Below are 23,096 nucleotides of genomic sequence, written 5' to 3'. Positions count from 1 at the left end.
TATCCCACACAACAGATGGCCATTTAGACATATTTCTGGGAAGTTGTTGAGAATCTGCTATATCCCCAGGAACCCTAAAGACTTCCGATCTTTGTGCAAAATGTAGACTTACATTTAGAATATTTTTACTTTCATGCATTTAATCATTAAAAAGACACTTGCCAGTACCTGTGCAGCTAAAAAGTACGAAGTTAAACATGAACGAAAAAGAGTTTACTTACTTCTGTAGAACTTCTTCTTGGCCACAGACTTTCAGGAAATAGCTGCCAATGTCCACTTCATTCAAGTCATCATGCACCCAGCAAAGTGCCTGCATTATTATAAGCTCAACAGGGGAGCTCACTGTTTAAAGAAATGACATATGGAAGGTAAATATAGGTGTATTACAAGTGATATTGAGTATATCTCACTAACAAGTTGTAGCTGTTCTTGAATTATATTTTATACTTATAGAGAAGACTTTTATACCTCTATAATCTCTCAAATTTCATAATTTGACATCTTCACTTTTTGCTGCAAAGAAAGGCATGCTATGAAGCATTCCTGTAGTTTCAGAAATAGTAATTCTGATTCAAATTAGGGTACAGTGTATCCACTTGACAAGAAGTGCAAAAACACTTAATTCACAAATTCCAGGTTTTTACACAAGAAAAGAATTTTATCTTTTTTAATAAGATTGTCTTAAACAGCAAAGATGACAAACCATTAAATGACTCCAGAGCATCCTGAAGTTTAAAAACCATTATCTTAAAAGTTGATGACAGAACTTCTCTATTTGTACTGCTTTTGAGGAAATTAAAGCCTGCTATAGCAATGAGAAATCATACTGGAAATCTTTTCCCTTTAAATTCATCTAAAGCAGCTTTCACACTGTGTAGATGAGATCTTAGTAAGCATCACCAAGCTTCTGCAAAACACAACTCAACTACCAAACCTTTTTTGTCAGGTACCAAATGTTCTGATAGTAGATTTTCCTTTCTAACCAGCAAACACACAGCAAAAGAAATAACCCCAGTCAAATTTCACATTCACTCTCCTACAGTCACTAGCTGTCACAGAGGAAAGAAAAGACATACGTTTTAACACAGAAGGTTTAATTAAAAAACATTCCTATATGCCTCCCTACCTACTTTCTGATCACCTTTGAATTAGCTGCAAATGATGTCAAAGTTACTCAAAGTTCCCTAAAAAGCACTATACAGACCATTCTTTTTTTTTTTCCACCAGTACCTTCAGAGTTTTCTTTTTTATCCATTGACTTAACCTTCTTAATTTTCTTACTCTTAATATAAGAGTTACTACTGCTACAGTGAATACACAGGTAAACTCAAGTATTATTTTCCATAAGAATACAAGTGCTTCATCTCATTAACAGATGATTTATTATAAGCACAGTGGTACTTGGTGGCCACTGAAGAATGAGTATAGAGAATTGAGAACAAGTAATTTTAAGTACAAACTCAGAAAGACTGAATTCTGCAGAAAATACGGTGGATAATGGAATAAAAAGGTGCAGTAACAGTTCACGTGGTGTAGTCATAAGCTCTGTTCTTTAAAGCCTGTCAGTCATGTGAAGCCTTATGGACTAATAGGAAGAAAATGTTACCACCTTTTCACCCCCTCTCTTACTGAAGGAGGCTAGTTTCTCACGGACAGACTGCTCAAGTAGACTGGTACTTCCCTGTAAAGTCTATTAAACAGAACCAAAAGGTACACCCAAATGAACTCTGAAGTTGATCTGTTTCTCTCCCTTCTACACACTGAGTCACAAGAACACTGAAAAGCTTCAGCTCCTGAGCAAGACTGAAGGCCATAACGAAGCCGCTCCAGCACTAGGAAGCTGAAGTAAGTAGGAATTTACCAAGAAAAGTGGTCTTAAAGGAAGAGGACAGCTTTAAACACACCTATTGCTAGTCACAGTATATGCTACAGATGTCTACAGGTGCTAGGGATGAAAAATCAAAGTCTCAGCATCAGAAAAAAGGATGTGAACAGAAAGTACAAAGAATGATGCATATATAGAGCTAGAAAGAAACCACATTCCAAGGTATTCACAAAACTTCTAGAAACAAAGGGCCAAAGCTATAACATCTCTTTACATTACTAAAACCTTTTGTAGGAAAGGATTTAGCCTGTAATATTACTGAAGCGCAAACTTACAGATAAACAGCATAAGCCCTTCCTAGGCTACACTTAGGGGAGTATTAAATCAAAGCGTTCAGCAGATTAACATAAAATGAAAATATTGATGCATTAGGAGCTTGTTTTCCAGTAGAACATCTAGGTCAAGGGTACAGTGCAGCAATTTCATATCTTTTGAGAACAACCAGTTCTAAGGGGTCTACGCTTCCAGAGAGAAGCGAACGATAAGAAGCGCTGCAGCACAGACCTACTGCCAGGTGGTCTGGCCTGGGAATGGGAGCTCTCACCAAGCCAAAGAGATTGCAGCAACGTACAGGCTAAGGAGCAAGCTGTTCCTGAAGTAATATATTATCAGCAGCAGTTATTTAATCACCAAGAACTGACATAAATTGATGGCATCCAAAGTTACAGTCTTAATACAGACAGGCTGTTCAGTGCTGATGCACAGAGAATACGAATTTATGTCCAAGGACAAGGCAAGCCTCTAAATTCCATCCCAAACTAATATTACCCAAGAAACTGGGCTGGCTAGCTGAAGTACAGCAAGACAGCACCATTTTGATATGTGTAGATGAGCATATATTATATATACGCTTACATATTTATCGATCTTGTGATAGCAAGAATAATTTCAGCATTCACTCTTATTTATCAACAGCAATTTGTCTGATTTTCCAGGTTACCTGAAATAGCTTTAAGAATCCTAGCGAACATTTGAATAAAAAATTGATGAAAGTGCAGAATCTGTTTCCCCTTCCCTCTCTCCCAGATTACCATCAAGTAGGTCAAACTTCTGAAAAGTTGTTTTAACATTCCCAGCTGTGGATAGAACAGTGCTTCTGGTTTGTTTGGTTTTCTCTTTTGAAAACTATTCCAGTTTGTCAGCTTCTAAATATTTTCTGATGGAGTTAGTGGCCTACATCTGGGTTCTTTCTTCAGCTACCTTTCCCACACTCCACGCAAGCAATCCCTGTAACCGAATCCCAGGGGTTACAAGACCTTAAAGCCTAGACCAAGTATGCACTCTCAATCCACCATTCTAAGCCTTACAAGCAAACTCCAGTTTAAAACATAAAAACATACCATCGCACGTAAAAGTTACTGGCTGCTGGAATCCTTTGATTTCTATAGAAACCTTGATACTGGCACTCTCCTCACTTATGTTTCTTTGCAGCATGATTGGACTCAGCACAAAGCCTGGATTTGATTGCTGATTAGTGTAAGGAAACTTGGTCCTCAATCTGTAAACAGAAAAAGTTTATGAAGCACTGCAATGGATAAATTTATGACTAAAGCAAAAGAACACAGTAATAACCACAAGCCAGAGCAGTAAAGAACACTTATTGCTCTTACCTAAACCATGCATACAAAGCATTTTATTTTTTCTACTCTTAACAGAACTTTGCCCACAATAATTACATAATAGTAGTTAGAAGGAAAAAAAGAACTAGATTACAATTAGGCATGTTTTCCATGTAGCTTGCAGGACATACTCAGATTCTAAAGAAGCTAAGCTCTAAAGCAGTTTTGAAAAAGCTAATCCATGACATTTGCCTACAATTGAGTTAAAAACACAGAGCAAATTCCTTCATGTACAAAAGACCACATATCTCCTTACATGTTTGAATTTGTGAATTCCAACCTGAACTTCTGAGCAATATCTAAACTCTGGAAGTTGAGAGAGGCTTGCATTAAGGGAAAGGCTTTCCTTTAGGACACAAATATTATTAAACATGTTCACCTAGTAAGAAATACAGCGCTTTGATACCTGCCTTTTACTTTCTACTGTTTAACCTGGATAAATGAATTTAACTACCCATTAGTGTACTACAGGAGAATAAGAACAGAAGTCATCTATAACAATCACCATGCTTCCTGACAGTAGTATGTGGGGTGGAGGGGGGAATAATCCCTTTATTTGTGCTTTCATAAGTCCAGAAGCATTTCAAGTGCTTGGTCTTGAGAGAAAGGGCATCAAATAAATGTAACTAGAAACTGATTTAACAAGCCTGTTTTATTTTGAAACATTTGTCAGCAAATTGTACATGACTTCCTATTGGCTTTATGGAGTTTGTATTTCACTTCATAAACACTCCTGTTTTACAAAGCAGTTATTAACCAACAAAGATCTCTAATTCCCAATTTTTTTCCTTGGAATTTGAATGGATGAGACGACTCCTAGTTTGTCTTTCTCTATGAAGAACACAGAGATGTGACTCGTTAAACTGAAGCATTAAGCAAAAATAACAGAAGGAACACCAAGTTATAAAATTCCATCTCCTTTGGTACCATGTTTTATAAGAAATTTCACCAGCTGATCAAAGCAGGAAAAAAATAGTGGATTTTGTTTGTTTTTGTTAGCTTTTTTTCTACAGAGACCCAGTGATAGAAGAATATAAAAGAGCATGTAAGGTTTAGAAAGAGACGTAAGCAATGTGATTTGCCGAAGTCTATCAGTAAAGAAAAAGACCGAGTTATTTTGAAGGAATTTGTATCGAAAAAAAGAAGGAGATAAAGATATAATAAAGATACAGAAAATACTTTAAGGGTAAAAATAAAAGGTGTTACAAAACCAAAGAAAAAACACGAGAGGAAAGTGACTAAAGAAAGTCACAGGATCAGAAGAATAAAACAGACTTCGAACTACTGATCACTCTCAGCATTTTGTTGCATTTCTGAAAATCATGATAAAAGCAAGAAAAACTGAGACAACCGAAGGGAAAAGGTATATACATACAAAAAGTTATTTATATACAAAAAAAAGGTATTTACATACAAAAAGTCTACTTCATTCTACTTCATCGAGCAAAAAAAAAGAAGTAGCAGTAGTCCTCCATACTAAATATGTTTCCAAGACAAAAATAGTAATGAGTTTTTTTAGCTTTTTTTTTCTTCTTCTGAAAACTACTTTCAGTATTTTCTTACTTTGTAACTGCTTGAGAAAAAGCTGACAGTTCTTGATTCTGCCCTTCAATTTCTTGGAGAAGCACATTTTCTGTCAGCGTGCCAGTGGTCCCATTGTCTTTCTGCAACTCAAAGATAATACAGTATTTAAATAGCTGCAAACATATTCCTGGAGCCTACAAAGCCACATGCAGTACACAGAATTTCAGACAACTGAGTTTTATTATCAGTTTTATGCCTATTTATATAAGGGGAAACATGTGCATTGCTACGAAGTTGAAAAATACTCACTGAACCACAGACTTCTTTAAAGAAGGCAATTTATTTATCGGACAGCGCCAATATTAGTTAAGAATAAGCCACAAATATAACAGCTCCGGGGCTCCCAGCAGCAAGGAACGACATTGGGCATTTGGGCAGATTTTGCTGAATGTGATGAGGACAGCAAATTGCTTTTTTTCCTCCACTACTGCCATTCAGCCTTCAGTACAGAGTCCCACAGAGAGCCACTACACATGAAGTCTAACTATGACTACCTTCACCTACGAAGCAGGACAAGATAAACTGTACACCTGAAGCAGCATTTAGAATGCAAACTCAGAACTAATCCCACGGTATCAAATGTGGGCTGTCTCGTTCTCTTATGGCCCCTGCACCCCCACCACACCCATTAAGGCAAGCCACCTGTCTTCAAAATATCCAGCCTAAAAACAAAATAAAGCCTGTAGCAAACAGAGCTTTCTTGTTTTAACAAGTGCAACAGTTTTGAATGCGACCTTGTTTCTGACCCAATTCGCATACATACAATACACAAAATAGCCATACAGATGTCAGCATGAGCTGGAACCGGCAGCAGGGTTGAAGTAGAGCTAACAATCCATAGCCTAGCAGTCACCAGCAGCTTGAAGCACTCAAGGAACTCCAGGCAGCTGCTCTACAGAATAAGCTGATGCTGAGGAACCTGGCTTAGCAGCGTGGCACACTTAGAGGATGATTTATTCCGACCAACTCTTCTGCATCCAGAGCTTTTGCAATGCTAATAGAAACATAACTGAAATCCAACCAGAAGCCCAGAAAGGAAGCAGACCACACTACTGTTTTTCTGAAAATCATGGCAGTCATTTCTAATAGTTGAAATAGCAAAGAACTACTTAACTAGTATGTGGGTTGTTCATTATTAGCTGACAAAATGAGCTGAGAATCTCATTTCATTAGACTGTGTCAGGTACCTTACAAAGTAGTCAAATCAGACCAAAAGGATCAAGTGTGAAACAAATTCAGAGTTAGGTCTTTTAGTGCTCATTTTAATCAAATTAAAATAATTAAGTATTATAGCATTAACTCTGATGGGAAAATATATACACACCCAATATTTGTCATCTGAATTGCATTTAAATCTACTTCAGCTAAAATGTCAATTTTATGAACACTGATCAGTTCAAAGGGATAAATCCTTTTCAGCTGGGGATTATGGGGATTAGTCAAAGGAAGCTGAGAAGCCAGAAGACACAGAAAGAGATTAACGAACAGGTATGATTCCTTAAGTTCAGAAAGCTTCATTCTAACCTCTCAGACAAATTCACTCACACAAAAACACTTCTGACCAATTGCATAAAACCCGCTGACAAGCCTGCGTTATTGTTTCTACAACATGAGTTCTTTAAACATTTACACAATAGCAACAACCAAGTCCTACAAGGAAACAGGAAGCTAACAAACAAAGCAAAAGGTAAACACCTTTGATAAGGAGTCAACCAACTGCTGGTCAGAACTCACCACAAAACTCCCTCGTTACACTGGGTGACACTTTCAAGTTATTTATAATAAAATTCATAATAGGTTAGTCAGCTGTTAAACTCGGACAAGTGTAGGGGATAGAAGCCAGTTGTTCACCCTGGCTAAACTTGCCTATGTACAATACATTCTAACACAATGAGCCAAGAAGAAAAGGTTTACTTGGTTATCCATAGTTGATCTGAGAGTCAGACTTGAATGAGAAGAAAAATTGAAGGTTAGTACAGATACATTTTGCTGAGAATTACCTCCTAGTGTGACATCAAGAACATGAAGTACCTAGTTGTTTTTTTAGTTAAATTTCGTTACTCTGTTTGGATCATTTTTCAAAAGATAATTTCAAGAAGACAAGCTTTGATGAACTAAGAATTTGTTGAACACAATCGACTAATTAGGTGAGTGATTAGGTTCTTGGGCTACAAGCAAGACTGGAATTTCTTTACCTTCTAGATGAGCCAATTTAAGAGGTGTAAGAACTAGCAGCCACAGAATATAGCTTGTAAGGAAGGACACTTTAAGCCAAAACAAATAAACAGCTGACTGAGAAAAATGGTTCATATTCAGCGCAGCCTATAAAAATAGAAGTGGAGTGCAAATACCACTTCTCTCAACATTCACTTAAAACTATTCAGTATGCTACCAGAAGTCAAATGGAACTGGACCCCACAAGAATATAAAGACAAAAGACTTCAGCTCTGCAAAAAGGAACTCCAGAGATGACGGCATGTAAAATAGGATAAAGTGATGATTTTGCCTCCACTTTCAGTAAGGAGAGAGAGATGAACACTGAAGTATTTAAAGGGGACGCATAGATACTTTACTGAATATCAAACAGAACTCAAACTACCGATTCAAGAGATTAAAAATAACATTACGGAATCAAAATTATCAGTGGAAACTCTTACTAATAGTTTTGTCTAAAGGAGCAGTGAACTATGAGGTCATTCAGAAAAAAAAGTGATTCATACTAGTAAGGTGCAAGACTTCAGGAATTGCTTTGAAGGAAATGTATCGCTGGAGGTCAATGGGATACAGTACCAGAAAACTGGCAAAAATAGGGGCAAAATAGTTCAGATTCATACTATACAAGATGAAGTATTATTCATACGAGAAAAACTAAGTATGAACAAAAGCAACATGTTACATGAATGTATATAAATCTGAGAGACTTGTGCTTAGACAAGAAGCAGAAACATTCCAGCTTTGGAACATCAGGTAACTCTATGGTAAAGACTATAACTGAAATATTACGCCAAAAGCAGGAACATAGGTGGGAAGAAAATCACAAGCCTGCAGTTGGGCATCTACCGCCAAAAACTAAGAACTTGTCTGAAAAAGATGGTGAAAAAGATTCAAATATATTAACTGGCCTCAGGATCAACGTATGCTGATGTGATATATCATGAATAAAGCAAATATAATAAAGATATATGAAGCAGTACTGTACAAAGCACATGGTATATATGCTCGCATACACAGAATTGAAATTTTTGCAAGGCATCTTCAAAAATAGGAAAACAGTGAAGAGACGCTAACACAACAGAGACAGAAGTTGCAATGAACGCTGACAAATTACTTTTTCTTATAATATATTGGGGGTCAATATTAAAATCATTCTTTAATAGCTGCTGTTTCATCCTGTTAAGAAAATTGGCCAAGAACTAGTTAGGAATGCACTTCTAAGGAAAATCAGAGGACTAACAATGACAGCAAGGCACTGGAATAGCCTTTAAATCGGAGGTAGTAAGAGTTAAAAAATAAAATATGTGAAGGCAGAGTTTGAACATTTATGAGCTGGATAACATTTTCCACAAATAGCATGGGAATGGACCTAATCTGCAATAAAGACCCTTCTAAAGTCTGATTCTTGAGAGAACCTATAGCAAAAACAGATTTCATTCAGCAACAATCAGTTCAGTACTACTCTCTGCACACAACATCAGAAGCACCAACCAATACAAACTGTCAGTAGTAACACAGCAACCAAATAAATGTCACTGGAAGACAGACAATGCACACCACTGGATAAAACGACAGTGAAGAAGCAAACTGCTGAAGAGTCCAAATTTACCTGCCTCTCCAGATAAATACTAGTGAATAACTGAGCTCAGATTTCACAGCTTAACACTGGAAAGAGGAACAGGAAAAAAAAAAAAAAAAAAAAGAAGTTAGACCCAAGATCTTCACACACTATTTTAAAAATATGATGCAGAGGAAAAATAGGAAAGGATTTTTTTTTCCCTTTAAGGTTTTTTTCATTCTTCTTCCTAGGCCTTCTACTAGATGTGTGCCAGAACACTGACAACTAGCCCAGAAAAACAGGAAATACTCCAAACCAGTGGCCAGAAATTCCACCTTAATGGAAATTCAGACATGAAGATTCAGCCTCCCAAATATTACTTCTCTTGGAAAAAGGGAGGGGGGGGGTGTGTGAACTGGCCCAGTTTAGGGTGAGGACTGAGGAATTAAGAAGCAATTTGGAAAGCAACCTTGAACTGATACTAGTTAGTTTTACAGCCTGTCCCTTCTCTGTTAAAAACACCTAGAAAGACAATACAATAGATTTGAAACAGCTGCAATCTGAAGTCTCCAAGGTGAATGAATCTTTTACTCCCTGCCTCCAGCCAGTTTCTACAAATGTGATTTTCCTGTCACCACCATCCTTGCCAGGGTGTAGATTTTTCCACTGAAAACTTCTCCAGTCTCTGTACTCAGTCTACCAAAATAAAAATAAAGCTAAAAAAACTTTTATAAATGCACAAGTCTTCATATTCACTTCATAGTGAAGTGACTAATATTTTATTAAGTTACATCTTTAAGGAATACCATGAAAAGACGGATTTAAAAATACAGGAAAAGCTAAATAATCTACACTCACTTCCAGACTTTCATTGGGCAAAGGTAGGGTGCTCTTCTGGGGATAGCATTACCCAGATGATACAGCCAATAAAGTCACAATCACATGCTGTACAGTTTAGTCTCAATAGAAACTGCATACGCTTTGTGTCCAAAAAGATGAGTGTCATAACTAAAGGGTCCATTGACACTTCTGCCTTGAACTTTCATCAGAACAGATTGTGGTCCTAGGGCAGAGAGGAGGCTTTTGCCCTGCCTAAGGCAACTATCACCCCACAAATACATCTCTCCAGCACAAAAATACAGAGTTTCTGACATATCGGCACCCACAAAGAATTCCACCTTCAAGAACAGCATACCTACAAGTTTTGGTTACCAACTTTTTAGCATTCCTCCATCAAAGGAGGGGGAGGAATGGTCTACCAAAGAGAATTAACAGCGGTCCTGTGAAAGACTGCAAGGGATACTGGGAGAGCAGAAAATCATTTTGACTACAGCACTTTTTTTTTCTTAAAAAAAAAAAAAAAAAGCAGACAGGTTCAAACATAAGGTGATAACAACACTTATCAGAGTCTGGGATAGAGCCTGCTCAAGATGAAAACTGTCAACATCTACCTCACCACCTTTACTTTGCTGCCTCACTTGATTTCATCAGGAGTTAAGTATTATTAAATATTCATCAATATCATTTAAATACTTAATTGCTGTAAAGGTTATTTTCATTTCTCTTCTGTAATGTGTAGGAAAACAGCAGTTGCCTTGGTAAATTTGGAAAGATTACAGAGTCACATTTACTTCAGGATTTAGTTTAGTACTAACGTTCAATTTTTTCAAATATCATAGAAGCACACATAAGTCAGTAACATCACATTATCTGGACAAGTAATATTTAACAAACAGATGTTTAAGTGTCCTAAAATATTGTGACTAATCATTATCCTTATACCACTACTTAAAAATACTGATTTACACACCTGTGATGTTTGGCCTTGTAACTTCCCAAGCTGAGTTGTTCGCATGTTTAAGGACTGGCTCCTTGTAACGGTTGCTCCAGAAGATTTCCCATTTATTTTTCTTTCCAGATGACAAGTTACTAACAGCTTCTCTTTTAACAGCACTTCATCCCACGGATCTTCAGCTGTCATACCTGATGCCATCTCTCCACGATCCTCTGCCTTATACAAAGTCTCCACGCTATCCACTTTTGGTTTACTGAGGGGATCCAAATCTAACCAGTCAAATTTACTAATGTCTCTGCAGTTTTCTGAGGCTGGTAGGCTGGAAACTGCAGACTTTATAGCAGTCATCTCTAAGTCTGCGCTTGACTTCCCATTTCTCAGAAATTCTGAGGTGCTTGCAATTTTGTCAAATACTTTTGCCAATTCTGGTGTAAGTACTGGAGGATATATAGGTCGGCTTCCTTGTGGATGGAAAGGTGTAGTAGCTGCCAGTGGGTATGAAATGTATTGTGACTGCCTTGGAAGACCAAAATAAATAGGTTCTCTAGAGTGATAGGAGGACATAATTGGATGGAACCCATTCTGAAATACACCAGTCTGTTTGATATAAGAAGCTGAGGGGTAAATAGGAGGTAAAGTGCATGTCACAGGTGCTGGTATCACAGGTGTCCACTGTCCTCTCTGACCAGTAGGCCCAATGTAAAATTGTGAAGACAGAGATGGGCTCAAAATAGGAGTTACTGGTAATGCAGGTACTTTACTAGATTCAAAACTGTCATCCAGCAGCAGTTTCTCTAGTTCAGCATGAGTAAGCTTATCTATGTCAATGGTACTTAGTTTGTCTTCCATTCTTTTGGCATTAGACTCAGGAAACACCATGAGATCATGGTCCTGTTTGCTATGTATCTGTGCTTTTTGTCCAGTGCTGCTTAAAGAATGAGAAGTTTGTTTATTAGCAGCTATACCTCTTTCTCTCTGCATCTTAGCTAATGCCTCAGCTTCCATCTGCAAAGCCTCCTCTTTGTCCACATCTTTTGACCTTGCAGTTGCCAAAGAAGGTGATGAGCGCTGTTTAAATCCATTGCTACTGGATAACTGGGCCATACCGTGAGGGCAGATGTCCATTTAACGAAGCAACAAGTCCCTTGTACTCCTTGGTTAACCTTGACTTCAGAAAAGGTTCAGCAGCTCTGGAAAGGAAATGAAGCATTAGAAAAAGCATAAAAGAAATCATATGCAGACAACTACTAAGCTGCATACCACCAAATTACAAGGTTGCACACATCCTTCAGAAACGTAGAGCATAAATTTTTGAAGATATCACATATTTTAAACAACTTAAATGACACCACACGATTACACTCACAGGCTAAGCATTCCACAAGACCCATTTACTTTCCTTATTGGTACTTACAGGTAGGTAGAGTAAGTAGAGTAACTACCTGTTTACTTTTGCACCGCCTCAGACTGAAAATATGCATTCAGGTACCTGTTGAGCTTCAGATTTGAAGCAATTCTGCACATTTAAGCAGTTTCAATTTCAGAGAAAAAAAAAAAGAGGTTGTTCCTTTTTTTTTTTCTCCCTGAAAACAGTACATTCCAATTGATAAAGCACACAATTGGTAACTGTACCACAGTTATGATGGCCATAAAGAAACAAATGAAAAAAAAGAACAATTGGCTGAAGAACCTCTCTTCCTCTGGATTTTACTTTACCCACTTAAGCACAGGAATAGTGCTTAGGAAATGCTATTTTGTGGACAAGCAAGGCAGATTATTCAACTACAGCTGCTCATTAAGTAATTCTTTTAACAGCCCCTTAAAGGAAGTGTCATTCACTTATGTAAGGCAAGAAACTCTGGAAGGTTACTTTTACATAAGGCCATTGCCAAGAAAATGACATCTTGCATTCCTCCAATTCCAATGTTGCGCTTGGTACTATTACACTGCTTCCTGCATTCACCACAATATCTATGCCTCCATATTAAAATAATTTTACAACAGGTTGTCATAAGAACTGTGCTGGTTTTCAATATTATTTCTACAGCTTTTAAACTATGTTGAGATACAGCTGACTCCAGCAGATAAGCTGTCTTCCAGAAACAACTTAGTTTCATATCCAATAGCAAGATAAAAATCATGAATAATGAGTTTCTGCTAGGAGGGTTATGTAAACAGCAATCCTCACTTAAACACAGTTTCTGTGTTTTCTGAACTAAATGTGCCCTTTGGATGTAAACCATCACGAGTTTAAGTCATGCAATAATCTACACATTAAAAAAAAATATATGTATCTGCATCAAATAACATATAATGCATCATGTAATTATTAAATATATAGATACTCTCTTGCTACTCACACCAATTAGACAATCTTTTCCTCTTTGAAGCAGACCAGAGATATGTGGCTTCAAACAAACTGACTGTACTGCTGTCGACTGGCCACAGACAGCAAGATTCTTAATAGATTTCTAACAGATTCTTTAAATTCCTGAAGACTCTGGCCAAGCTTTTGTTTGATCTACTTAACTTCAGTGCCTATACTATGAAGGATAAACATCTTTATAAGAGATTCTATATTCCAGCTAAGCCTGAAAACAAATACAGGTCAAATAACTCAAAAATCAAGATTAAACTGGAACTGATATTGTAGGTACCATAAGACTTCAAGGAAAAGAGGCTTTTCTTTTTCCCCTCTACCAGATCTTCCCCCCTTCTTTTATTTTAAATGAAGTCTGTTTCAATGAAGGTTCCAGTCAGACAATTTTTATAACATCTCAACGTGCAACAAAAAGTAGATAAATAAACAAAAAGACATTTGTATCTGTAATGCCTACAACATGTTCCTAAGTCAAGAACAGCGATCTCCCTTAGAAAATAGGAATATTTTAGTGCAAAGCACTGGAAGGCATACCACAAACTGAACAAATGCCACTGGCAGCTCAAGAATACAATGTTTTTCTTTTTTTGGCCTTAGCTGGACTAAATCAAACTCATATGCTTATCATCTATTTAACTAAAAGCTACCATAATCCTTCCACATAAATATTCTATACCCCTTAGGTATAAGCTTGGGGAGGAAAGGTTTATTCTAGCTTTAAAATGAAACCCCTACCTTTTTAAATGAGAGAATTCCTAAACACAGAGCTACCACCTAGTATAAGGAAAAAAAAAAAAAACAGTACAGTGTGCAAGTTAGCTAAATAATTACACTTACTTAGATGATGAGTGCTAGCAACTGTATCTTCTCTATTAAAACCTAAAACTTGACATTTTTAATAGCTCTGTTAAGAAGTGTTAAGGCCACTATGTACAGCTTATCTCAAAATCAACACTGTGCTAAAGAAACATTTCATGCTTTTGAAGTTTCTGCTCTCTTTTGTATGTTTCAGAAAAGTGCTGATTAACAAAGACTGAAACAGTGACAGACTAACGTAGTTAAAAAAATAAAAAATAAAAAAATAAATTGAAAACCACACAACTGAAGTCCTGGGTAATAAAACCCTGAAGAGGAGCTTTGGTGGTGACTTTATGAATCCATCACATGAAATAATGATCAGCAATGCAGGGGAAATTCATCAAAAAAAGTAAGACATCAGATCCATTTCCTTACTAAATTAGGATGCACAGTTAGAGACTCACCAAAGCCAGAACTATTGCCACTGGAAAGAAGTCCTGTCCCACCTGCTACCCACTGGTACAGCTGAGTGCTGAACGGACTAGGGAACTGATGAGGAACACAGTGCTGCTGGGCTATTCTACAACTAGGGCAGGTCCCAACGCAGATTACAGCGCAGCTGCAGCCTTCAGCAACATTCAGCTTAGTTACTATCCTCCTGCTAACATAGCTCTCCCTCCATCTTTTCCTCAACATGTACTTCATAGATGGTCTAAGCCCACTAGCCACAGATAACATTCTAATGAGAAGCCTAATATGCTTTATACCAACTACTCAGACTGCCTGGATATCTAAGCAGGATTTAATCTCTTCAGTAGCTTCCAGCTGGTTAAGATTGCAACTTCAAATTTTCAGAAGCAAGAACACTCTTTTCATCCCAGTTTATGAAGTCGTCTCAAAAATTCCTACCTGTCTTCCAAGGAGCAGCAGCAGCACAGAGTGCCTACAGTCTTGCTATGGCCTAAGGACTTTCAGTAGCTGATGGGTCTTTTCCTTGAATGTTATTCAAACAAATGGAAATAGGCTCAAACTCACTAAGACAGCTGAGAATTATCTGAACAATAACTTTGAAGGTTATCAGTGCATTCTGGTGCTCATTGATAACAACAGCAGTGAGAGCAAGTGGTTTTTCTGAAGGAGAAAAAACACTGAGATTATGTGGCCTTCGAACTAACCATATACAAACCAGAGAACAATAACTTGGGCTTCTTAAGAACCAGCTTTGATCTCCATACTTGACAAGTAGCCTCCCCCTCTCAAGAAGCTTCTGTTTCAGCAAGCCATGCCCACAGGTAAAGGTGCACTGCTCTGTGCTCAAATACGGCTTGTATTTAAGTCCTGTCCTCTGACACTTCTAAAATTGTACAAATTTGCCTGCAGTTTTTCAACAGTTCAAAATTAAAAACATCTGATAACATTACAATAGCTTTTGCAAAACCTAATCCTGCATGCTAGTTTTAAACAGCACACTCACTTGAGAATCAAGATCAAGATCAGAAGCTCCCTAGACACAAAGGTCACTGAAATAAAGGCAAGTCTACCTTCTAATGTTAACTACACTGCAGCAGCCAACATTTTCAGTTAAAAAGATGAGCTTCACTTTGAACTTTTGAATTTGTAGTCACCTAAACTCAAAGGCAGACTGCTAGCAAAATTTAAACTTGCTCAACATCTACAAAGAGAAGGGCAAATCTCCCTTGTTCCACAAAGAAGGGAACTACCCAAGCACTTGGAAGGTTTCAGTTCTTAACCACAGATGAGGGAAAAAGAGCAACCAGAACCATCAGGGGCCACAGCAACTGAAGGCACACAGAGAACTGAAAGGAACATCTTTGAAGTCACGATTGTTCTCTTCAACTACTGCACAATAATCTAAGCAACAATTAAAAACTTTTCCACAGTCAATCTGATCACCTTCAAAGGCACATTTCTCTTTCCAAATATGTAAAAAGTCTGACAAACACTTCAAATGCAATATTTTCTGACAGCATTTAATCAGATGCGGTAGGGCAGAAACCCACAGACCTCTTCCTCTGACTTCAGTCATGCAGTTTCTCTAAACGTAGCACTTCCTTGGTGGTGATTTGGAACACAAACACTTAAATGTATTCAAAAGTTTAGAGCATGAAGTTCACTCACTGTGTATTGCCACATCATTTTATTTAATAGAGCAATGCTCATTACTCAGAATTTTAAAGAGTGCTTGGCTCCTTTGAAAGAGATAGGTGGGAAGATGTCTGGCAATCATCTTCAGATCAAATCCTCTACAAGGGATGGAAATCAATTTCAAGAGCATTTTCATTTACAGAGGCTTACATAAAAATGAAACGCATCCACATACGCACTGCTCCAGCATACATACAAAACTGAACCATGAAGCCACTCTTCCAAATTAGAAATGTACAGATTTTTGGTAAGAAACATTGGGAGAACAAATGCAGAGGACATTACAACTCTACCAGAGACTAATCTCAATGCGTTTCCTATCTTAATGAACATGGAATGTCTTTATTAGAAACAAATCCTTCCACCTCAAGCAGAGGTAATCTCACCATCTGCTCATGGGCATGTTACTACTGCACTTAAACCAAGCTGCACAAACATTTTCTTCTCAAAAAGAAAAAGCATGAAAGTAAGGCATTCTATTTATAGTTTGTTCCAGCATGAAACAAGCACAGAGTTCATACTATCTGCAATTTGTTCTTCAGAAACACGTTACAGCTATCACAAATGGGTGCACAAACTCCCTGGAGTTCCAGCACTAAATACAGAAGCAATGATAACATGTCAGACCACTTCCTGCCTTCCTTATAAAGCCATCAAGCAGAGCTTCCTCAAAACAAGAGCAGTATCCACAAAAACTCCCTGTGGTTATTTTGCCAATAATTAAAAGAGATTGAAGGCATCTATTTACCACTGAATGACAGCAAACTTAAGAATTAACAGAGTGGCAGAGACAGCAGCAGTTCCACAGAATAACAAGGAAAACTTCAGCAAAATAAGAAGGCAGTAATACACTATGGAAAGTACTAATAGCCTGGAAAGGAATTCATAGCAACACATTTGCCAGAGCAGGAAAATTCTTTACCAAGAAAAAACACAGGAACTTTGATGCTCAAAAGCCCTCTATACCAGCTAGATGCATTCACAGATTGCTAGGAAGTGAGAAAACAGAACTTATATTTCATCAAATTAAGTATATTACAGACTTGAAGTAGTGTGGGCATTGCGGAGGGAGTGGGGGGAAGCACTGGGAAGGAAGTATGACAAAATGTTAACTAAGAAGAGATTCTGACAGTATGAGCACTATGCATGATGTGGCTGAAAACAGAAGATACAGCAAAAAGCAGAGAAATCAGCCCAGCAACGCTTGAGAGAACAAAAGCTTTATTCTGTTTCATGTACACACAGAAGCTAACATAGCAGATATTTTAATTCTAGAATATGCATTAAGCTGGGCTTCCAGTGTTTACCCCTCCCCCATGCATCTAATAAAACAATGGTGTCCAGGAATGTTAAAAATTAGGCAAAAAATGGATTTTTTTACTTGTGTGACAGACTGCACATTAAGCGTGTCTTTGGAATTAAGTGGTTTTCCATGCTTGTCCTGAGCTTGAATTATTCCCTTTTCCATGGTCATTCTCCACAAAGTACACGAACTGTTTATTTGTTAGAAAGACTTCCAAAGTCAAATAAACAACCTAAGCAATAAGTATAAAATCAGACTGATAGCTTTTTCTCCTAAAAAAAAAAAGAGAGAAAAAAAAAGGAAGTCCATCTCTTTTTACTGTTTTAATTTGGAAGAACTTATCTGCTGCAGATACACCTGATACAAAATGTAAATTATTGCAAATAAGCTGTAAAGAAACACTCTTCAATACACTGACAGAAGTGCGAGTTCTGGAACAGATGTCAATTTTCTAAAAATACTATTAGTTCCAATCTTTTCAATAAAGTACACGTAAGTAGCCTGAAAGGTTAGTGTTTCCACCATCATTCTATCCTGTCATCTCTCCACCAAAAATTAACAGCAACTTGAAATAACTCATAGTAAAATTTGAAGATTCCTCTCTACAGATGAGATTAACTGTTAGCTGAATAGTTGAATCCATTTCATTTCAGACTATGCCTACAGAATCTTCAAAGACAGTTTCAGTAATTTAAATAAGGGTGTGATTTTTAATTGGGCAGAAACTCTGGATCTGTGCTCCTTTCTGTTTCGCTGCAGTCATTCAGGATAGTATCTAAATACCCAAAGCAGCTGTACTGAGACCAACAACTCCACCTCTCAGTTTAGATTTTAAAAACTCATTTTCATCAACAAAGTACAGTTACATTACAAAGCTTCTGATTTTAACAGCTAAGTAAAAATAGTGTGTTTCTAATACTAGAATAGGAAGCCTCCAGGAATGCTTTGAAGTCTTTCAATATTGGCAACAAATATATCGGAAAACAAACAAAAAACAGTATCAGCTGTTCCAGTGCATGTGAGAATACTTTGGTACTCTCTTACAGATAGGTCAATTATCATCCACACATTATGCAGAAGATTCTAGACACGGCATCCTTTGTCAGACTGTTGAATCATCATTTTTGACCAATGTTCCCAGACATTTCCAAGAAAGCATCCATCAGTGTTCAGGTCAAATGCCAACATAGGCAGCTGTAGCTACCTACAGTTGTTTTTCACAGCCACAACACATTCTTCCCCTTCCTGAACCAGCAGCTTGCACCCTTAGCTACTGCAAGCCACTCCAGCAGTGGATATACACACACACACAGATTAGGTACAGCAAGTTTCTGAGCTTCTTTGGCCTATCTGTACAGTTACAGTACAAATTCTGAACTCAATTACCATTTCAGTTGTCTGCCAAAGAGTTAAGAGACCTTAATTACATTCCACTAGGGTGCGTATTGTGTAAAAGCAAGCAACTCAATGCAGCCAGTAGCAAGTGCTGCAGTGAAGAAAACAGTAGCATGAGCTTACGCTATTGGACATAACAGATTTATTACTGGAAGAATCTTTATAAATACTTGAATCGTGGCACGATGTCCTTAAGGCAAATCAGCTGAGAACACAGATCAACAGGAAACTTGACACCAATTCTGTCAGCTGTAGAACTACTTCCTGATATTTATATCTCCATATTTCACCCCATTTTGTTCCCAGCTCTCTAACACACCTGTAATTCTGTTCCTGCACAGCATTTTAGATGCAGATACCAGAAAAAGCAATAATGAAACTGATGGCATCCTAGGCTGTTTAACTCCACTGCACTTAGTCAAGATTTTTTCCATCCTTTACAGCCAAGCCTATTACCACCATTGTTAGACAAAGGCTAAGAGTTTCGGTTCTGTTGCAATGTTTCTTCTTACAGTATAATGTTTTCATATCCACTCCTGTTTATTTTAAGAACTTTTAAATGGTTCTTCTGCTTTGCAACCACCTCTAAAGTTGTGCTTTTCTCCAGATCACCCACATGATTCACACACTTTTCCCATCAATCTCTCTTTTCAAAGTGCACTTGAAAACCCACGTATAATGAGAAATACACCACACAGAATCAACATTAACTACTGCTTTAGGGCATGGCTTCTTTTTAAGTAATGCCAGTGCTCCAAATAACTTGATTCCCATCTGAATAATTCACTCCATAATACACAATTTGAAAAATAATTGTCTTTAAAATGTCACATATATACAATCACAGAACCAGACTGGACAGGACCTCAGAGGGTGTCTGGCTCAACCGCTCGCTCAAAGCAGAGTCAGTTCTAGTAAGTAATTGCACATGCACAGCTAAAATAGAGAAATATATTTACAGACACACTGCTGTGAAGCCAGTACTTCACATTTGCACTATTTATATTCATTTCCAATTTTGTTGTGTCAGTCAAAAAATAAACAAATCTATCCTAGAGTAAATTCTGCTCTAACTGTGGACACAGAATTCCTGTTCCGTTCCAACTCTGAATGGTATGCAGCTTTAGCATAACAAAAGCATTAGCAGAATATGGAGAAGACCATGCCATCATAATTATTGAGGATCTACCTCCGTATCATTGTATTGGTACCACGCTACCAGTCTAATCAAATGCAACTCTGCTGGAGCCAAATTACTTCTGCCACTTGCTTCAGCAGATAAGCCTCCCCGTAGGCAGGAAACTTGCAGTTTCAGTTACAACTGGTTGATGCCTCTCAGTCACCAACCTGGCATGTCTGAAAGTATTAAACAGTTGCTGACTATTGACCAAACCAATGCACTGTTTACACAGACCTCTTAGCTGTACATACTGAAGTGCTTCTAAGATGTATTGAATTAATTATTAAAACAAAAACAAACAAACAAAAAAGCAAAAAAGACAAAAACAAAACAAACAACAAACAAACCAAAATACTACACTGGTAGGCACAAAGGTGACATGATGGTTATATTGTGTCAGATCACAAGTTCATCCTGTCCTTGTCTCTCCAAATAGCTTATGAAGTGTACAGGGTCAAGACAAGCACTGAACAACTTTTCCCTCAAAATGCACTTCCAGTTTCCACTAATTAGTGGCTCAAAGGCTTCCTGAATCCTGAGATAACTTCTCCAATATTTAAGTCCTGAGTTGGGTTTTTCCTCCAGGAATCTGTCAAACTGCACACTGGCCAACAGGTAATCTTGGCAGCACCTTGTACTTTTCTGCTGCAACAACAACCTGAGCAAAGAGTGTATCAGCTAGCACTCACCTGTTCTTGATGTGTCTGCTAAAACCACCAACATTGGCAGCAGCTACCAACTCTGTGCAGACAGAGTTATTTCATCAAGGTCAGCATGCAGCAATAAGTTTCTAGATCTGAGCTGGCACTTATGGAATAAATGAGATTTACCATTACTAGCATGCTCAGAAACATTTTCTCCTTCGCTTACTTGCGGAGCCCAGAAACAACTTCTGCATTCTTCTGAAGAAACTGACGCTGCTGCAGCCTTTCCATGTACAAAGGGGCTGGATGAGATGGATGACTGATGTTATTGGTCATTGCTGATAAAAACTGAACTCTGGTTCCAGTAAGTAATTACACATCCACTGCTACGGTAGAGGAATATATTTTCAGATATACTGCTGTGAAGCCAATACTTCACATTCGTACTACTTTAACTCATTTTTAATTTTGTAGCATTAGTCTCATTTTTAATTTTGTAGCATTAGTCAAAAAAAAAAAACAAAACCATCCTCAGGTAGCTTCTGCACTGCCTGTGGACACTAAGAGGCAATTGTTACAAAACAAAAGCAGAAAATCTTTATCTCAATGTCATGCATTCTGACCTCAAAACAACATAGCATATGTTATGCTCACAGCATGCTACAGATCAATGGTACTTTACTGTTTTTTTAAAGCTTCCACAGAATAACCTTCAGATTGATCAGGACCAGGAAGACGTGCACTATGCAACCCTTCTCCAATTACATTCAAACCCTTGACAGCATTAGTTTTCCTTACTAGTTCTATACTGGTCTAGTTTTAGTCCCACACCAAAACCTAACACAACAAAAATTCCAAAACATCATCCCAGCATTTTTACGTTTGTAAGCAAGCTTTGAATTCAAGTCTTTACAGATAGACAGCAGGAATAAATTATAATAACAGTATATGACTAAAGAATACCAGAAGTTTCAACTTCACTCAGTTTGAGAAGTAAGAAACAGAAGAACTAATATTCAGAAAGGAATTGTTTGCTTGGGATTTTGAAAGGCATCATTTTCTACTTAAGGCATTCTATTTTCCTTCTTGCAGTATAGAGAGCTAGTCAAAAAAGATAAAAAGTAACTAAATCACCAGTGTACACTTATATACACTGATTAACTGTACTGATGAACCTTTACATGTGACATGTGCATTGTTCATGACTATAACAATATCCCAAAAGATGATTCTTATGTTTCTGAACCAGGATTACTACCACGCTGCAGTGAAGTAGGTCACATTTATTTTATGAAACCACTAGGAAAAAAAAAAAGTGTTTTTCTTTCTTTCTTGAGACTTGTGTTGTTTTTGTCTTTTTTTTCAATAAACAATTGTCTTTACATAAAAGATTACCAAATACAGCACAACATCAAAGAGGGCCAGGCTCTAATTTATTCAACACAAGGCCGCAACTTCAAACATTTGCTGCTTGGCTTCTTCTCCCTGTACTTTCTCCCGCTGGCTTTACCTTCTATGCAACTTCCTCTCATTGTCCGCCAATTCTGAGCAGTTACGCTGCAACTTGTTTCCGACTTCTTTTAATGAACTCGGCGGACGCCGCAGTCCCTCAGCCCGTGCTGGGCAGGCTCTCCTCCCCCAGCACAAAGGAAGTTTTCCCAGGCCGCTCGCAGCACCGAGGCGCTGGCGGAGCGGGGCAGGCCGCCGCGAGCCCCCAGACCCCGCTGGCAGAGCGCTGCAGGCTGTTACTTCGTTCCCCTCGCCTGCCTCTTCCCTTCGGGATACCTCGCACACCATCCCATCCCCACCGCACAGCGAACTCACAAAGAGCACCGTGCTTCTCTCCCACCCCTAGTTTCGGTCTAAAGTAAGAAAACACACGCGGCCAACGACAGCTGCTACCTGGGGACACCGCACCCGCGCTGTCGGGATAACACGTAGCCCCCTCCCGCCCCGGCCGCCGTCACTCCCCGCTCTCCGCCCGCGGGGACACCGGCTCCGTCGCACAACCGGAGCGGCACCACGCAGAGAACGGCACCGTGGCAGCACAGGCCGCCGCCGCCGGGACAACGCAGCCAGCTGCGCTCAGAGCCCGCCGGGACAGCGGGCGGCGCCGCGCCGAGGCCGAGGGTCAGCGAGGGTCGCGGTGCCGCGACCCTCGAGGAGCGAGGGGACGCCGGCTGGAGCGCGCGGAACGGAGCCGCGTCCCGCCACCCACCTCGCAGCGCCGCCGCCCCGCAGCCGCGGCCATTCCGTTTCCTGCCCCCGCCGCCAGGCTGCACGCTCCCCGCTCGGCGCTCCCCGCTCGGCGCCCCCCTCCCGCCGCGCCGCCGCCGTCGTCGTTGCCGCCGCGCACTCACTTCCGGCCCCGGCCCCCAGCGCTGGACGCGGCAGGGGCGGGGACAGGGGCAGGGCTTCGCTCTAAGGAGATGGGAGGGGCGCGCCCGGCCGCAGCCTCACCTGCACCCCTCTAGATTTCAGCACGGTGCACGAGTGCTCCTCAAAGAACAGTGCCGCGTTCCGTTCGCTAGCTTCCATTCACGGGGTGCTACTTAAATAATTCAGTTCCCTTTAC

General features: G+C 39.0%; 1 protein-coding gene across 3 annotated transcripts in view; it reads right to left on the bottom strand.

Annotated features, from left to right (window-relative positions):
* Window positions 1–23,096, bottom strand: part of PIK3C2A (phosphatidylinositol-4-phosphate 3-kinase catalytic subunit type 2 alpha) — a 61,156-nt gene that overhangs the window by 26,147 nt on the left and 11,913 nt on the right. Inside the window, exons 1-5 of one of the 3 annotated variants that reach the window (XM_065755260.1) lie at window positions 22,740–22,820; window positions 10,671–11,845; window positions 5,068–5,168; window positions 3,226–3,383; window positions 222–342 (exon numbers count right to left, since the gene is read on the bottom strand). In XM_065755260.1, the coding sequence (XP_065611332.1) occupies window positions 222–342; window positions 3,226–3,383; window positions 5,068–5,168; window positions 10,671–11,780 (1,490 nt within the window). In that variant the 5' untranslated portion in view covers window positions 11,781–11,845; window positions 22,740–22,820. Of the gene's footprint in view, window positions 1–221; window positions 343–3,225; window positions 3,384–5,067; window positions 5,169–10,670; window positions 11,846–22,423; window positions 22,445–22,739; window positions 22,821–23,096 lie in introns of those variants that run through there. The other 2 variants (XM_065755263.1, XM_065755262.1) reach the window with 2 other exon arrangements.

The sequence above is a fragment of the Cyrtonyx montezumae genome, unplaced genomic scaffold, assembly GCF_038088225.1.
Source record: "Cyrtonyx montezumae isolate F1298 unplaced genomic scaffold, pur_monq_1.0 scaffold_10, whole genome shotgun sequence".
Lineage (NCBI taxonomy): Eukaryota > Metazoa > Chordata > Aves > Galliformes > Odontophoridae > Cyrtonyx > Cyrtonyx montezumae.
Note: the sequence above shows the minus strand (reverse complement) of the source record. Positions and strands in the feature narration are given on the sequence as shown.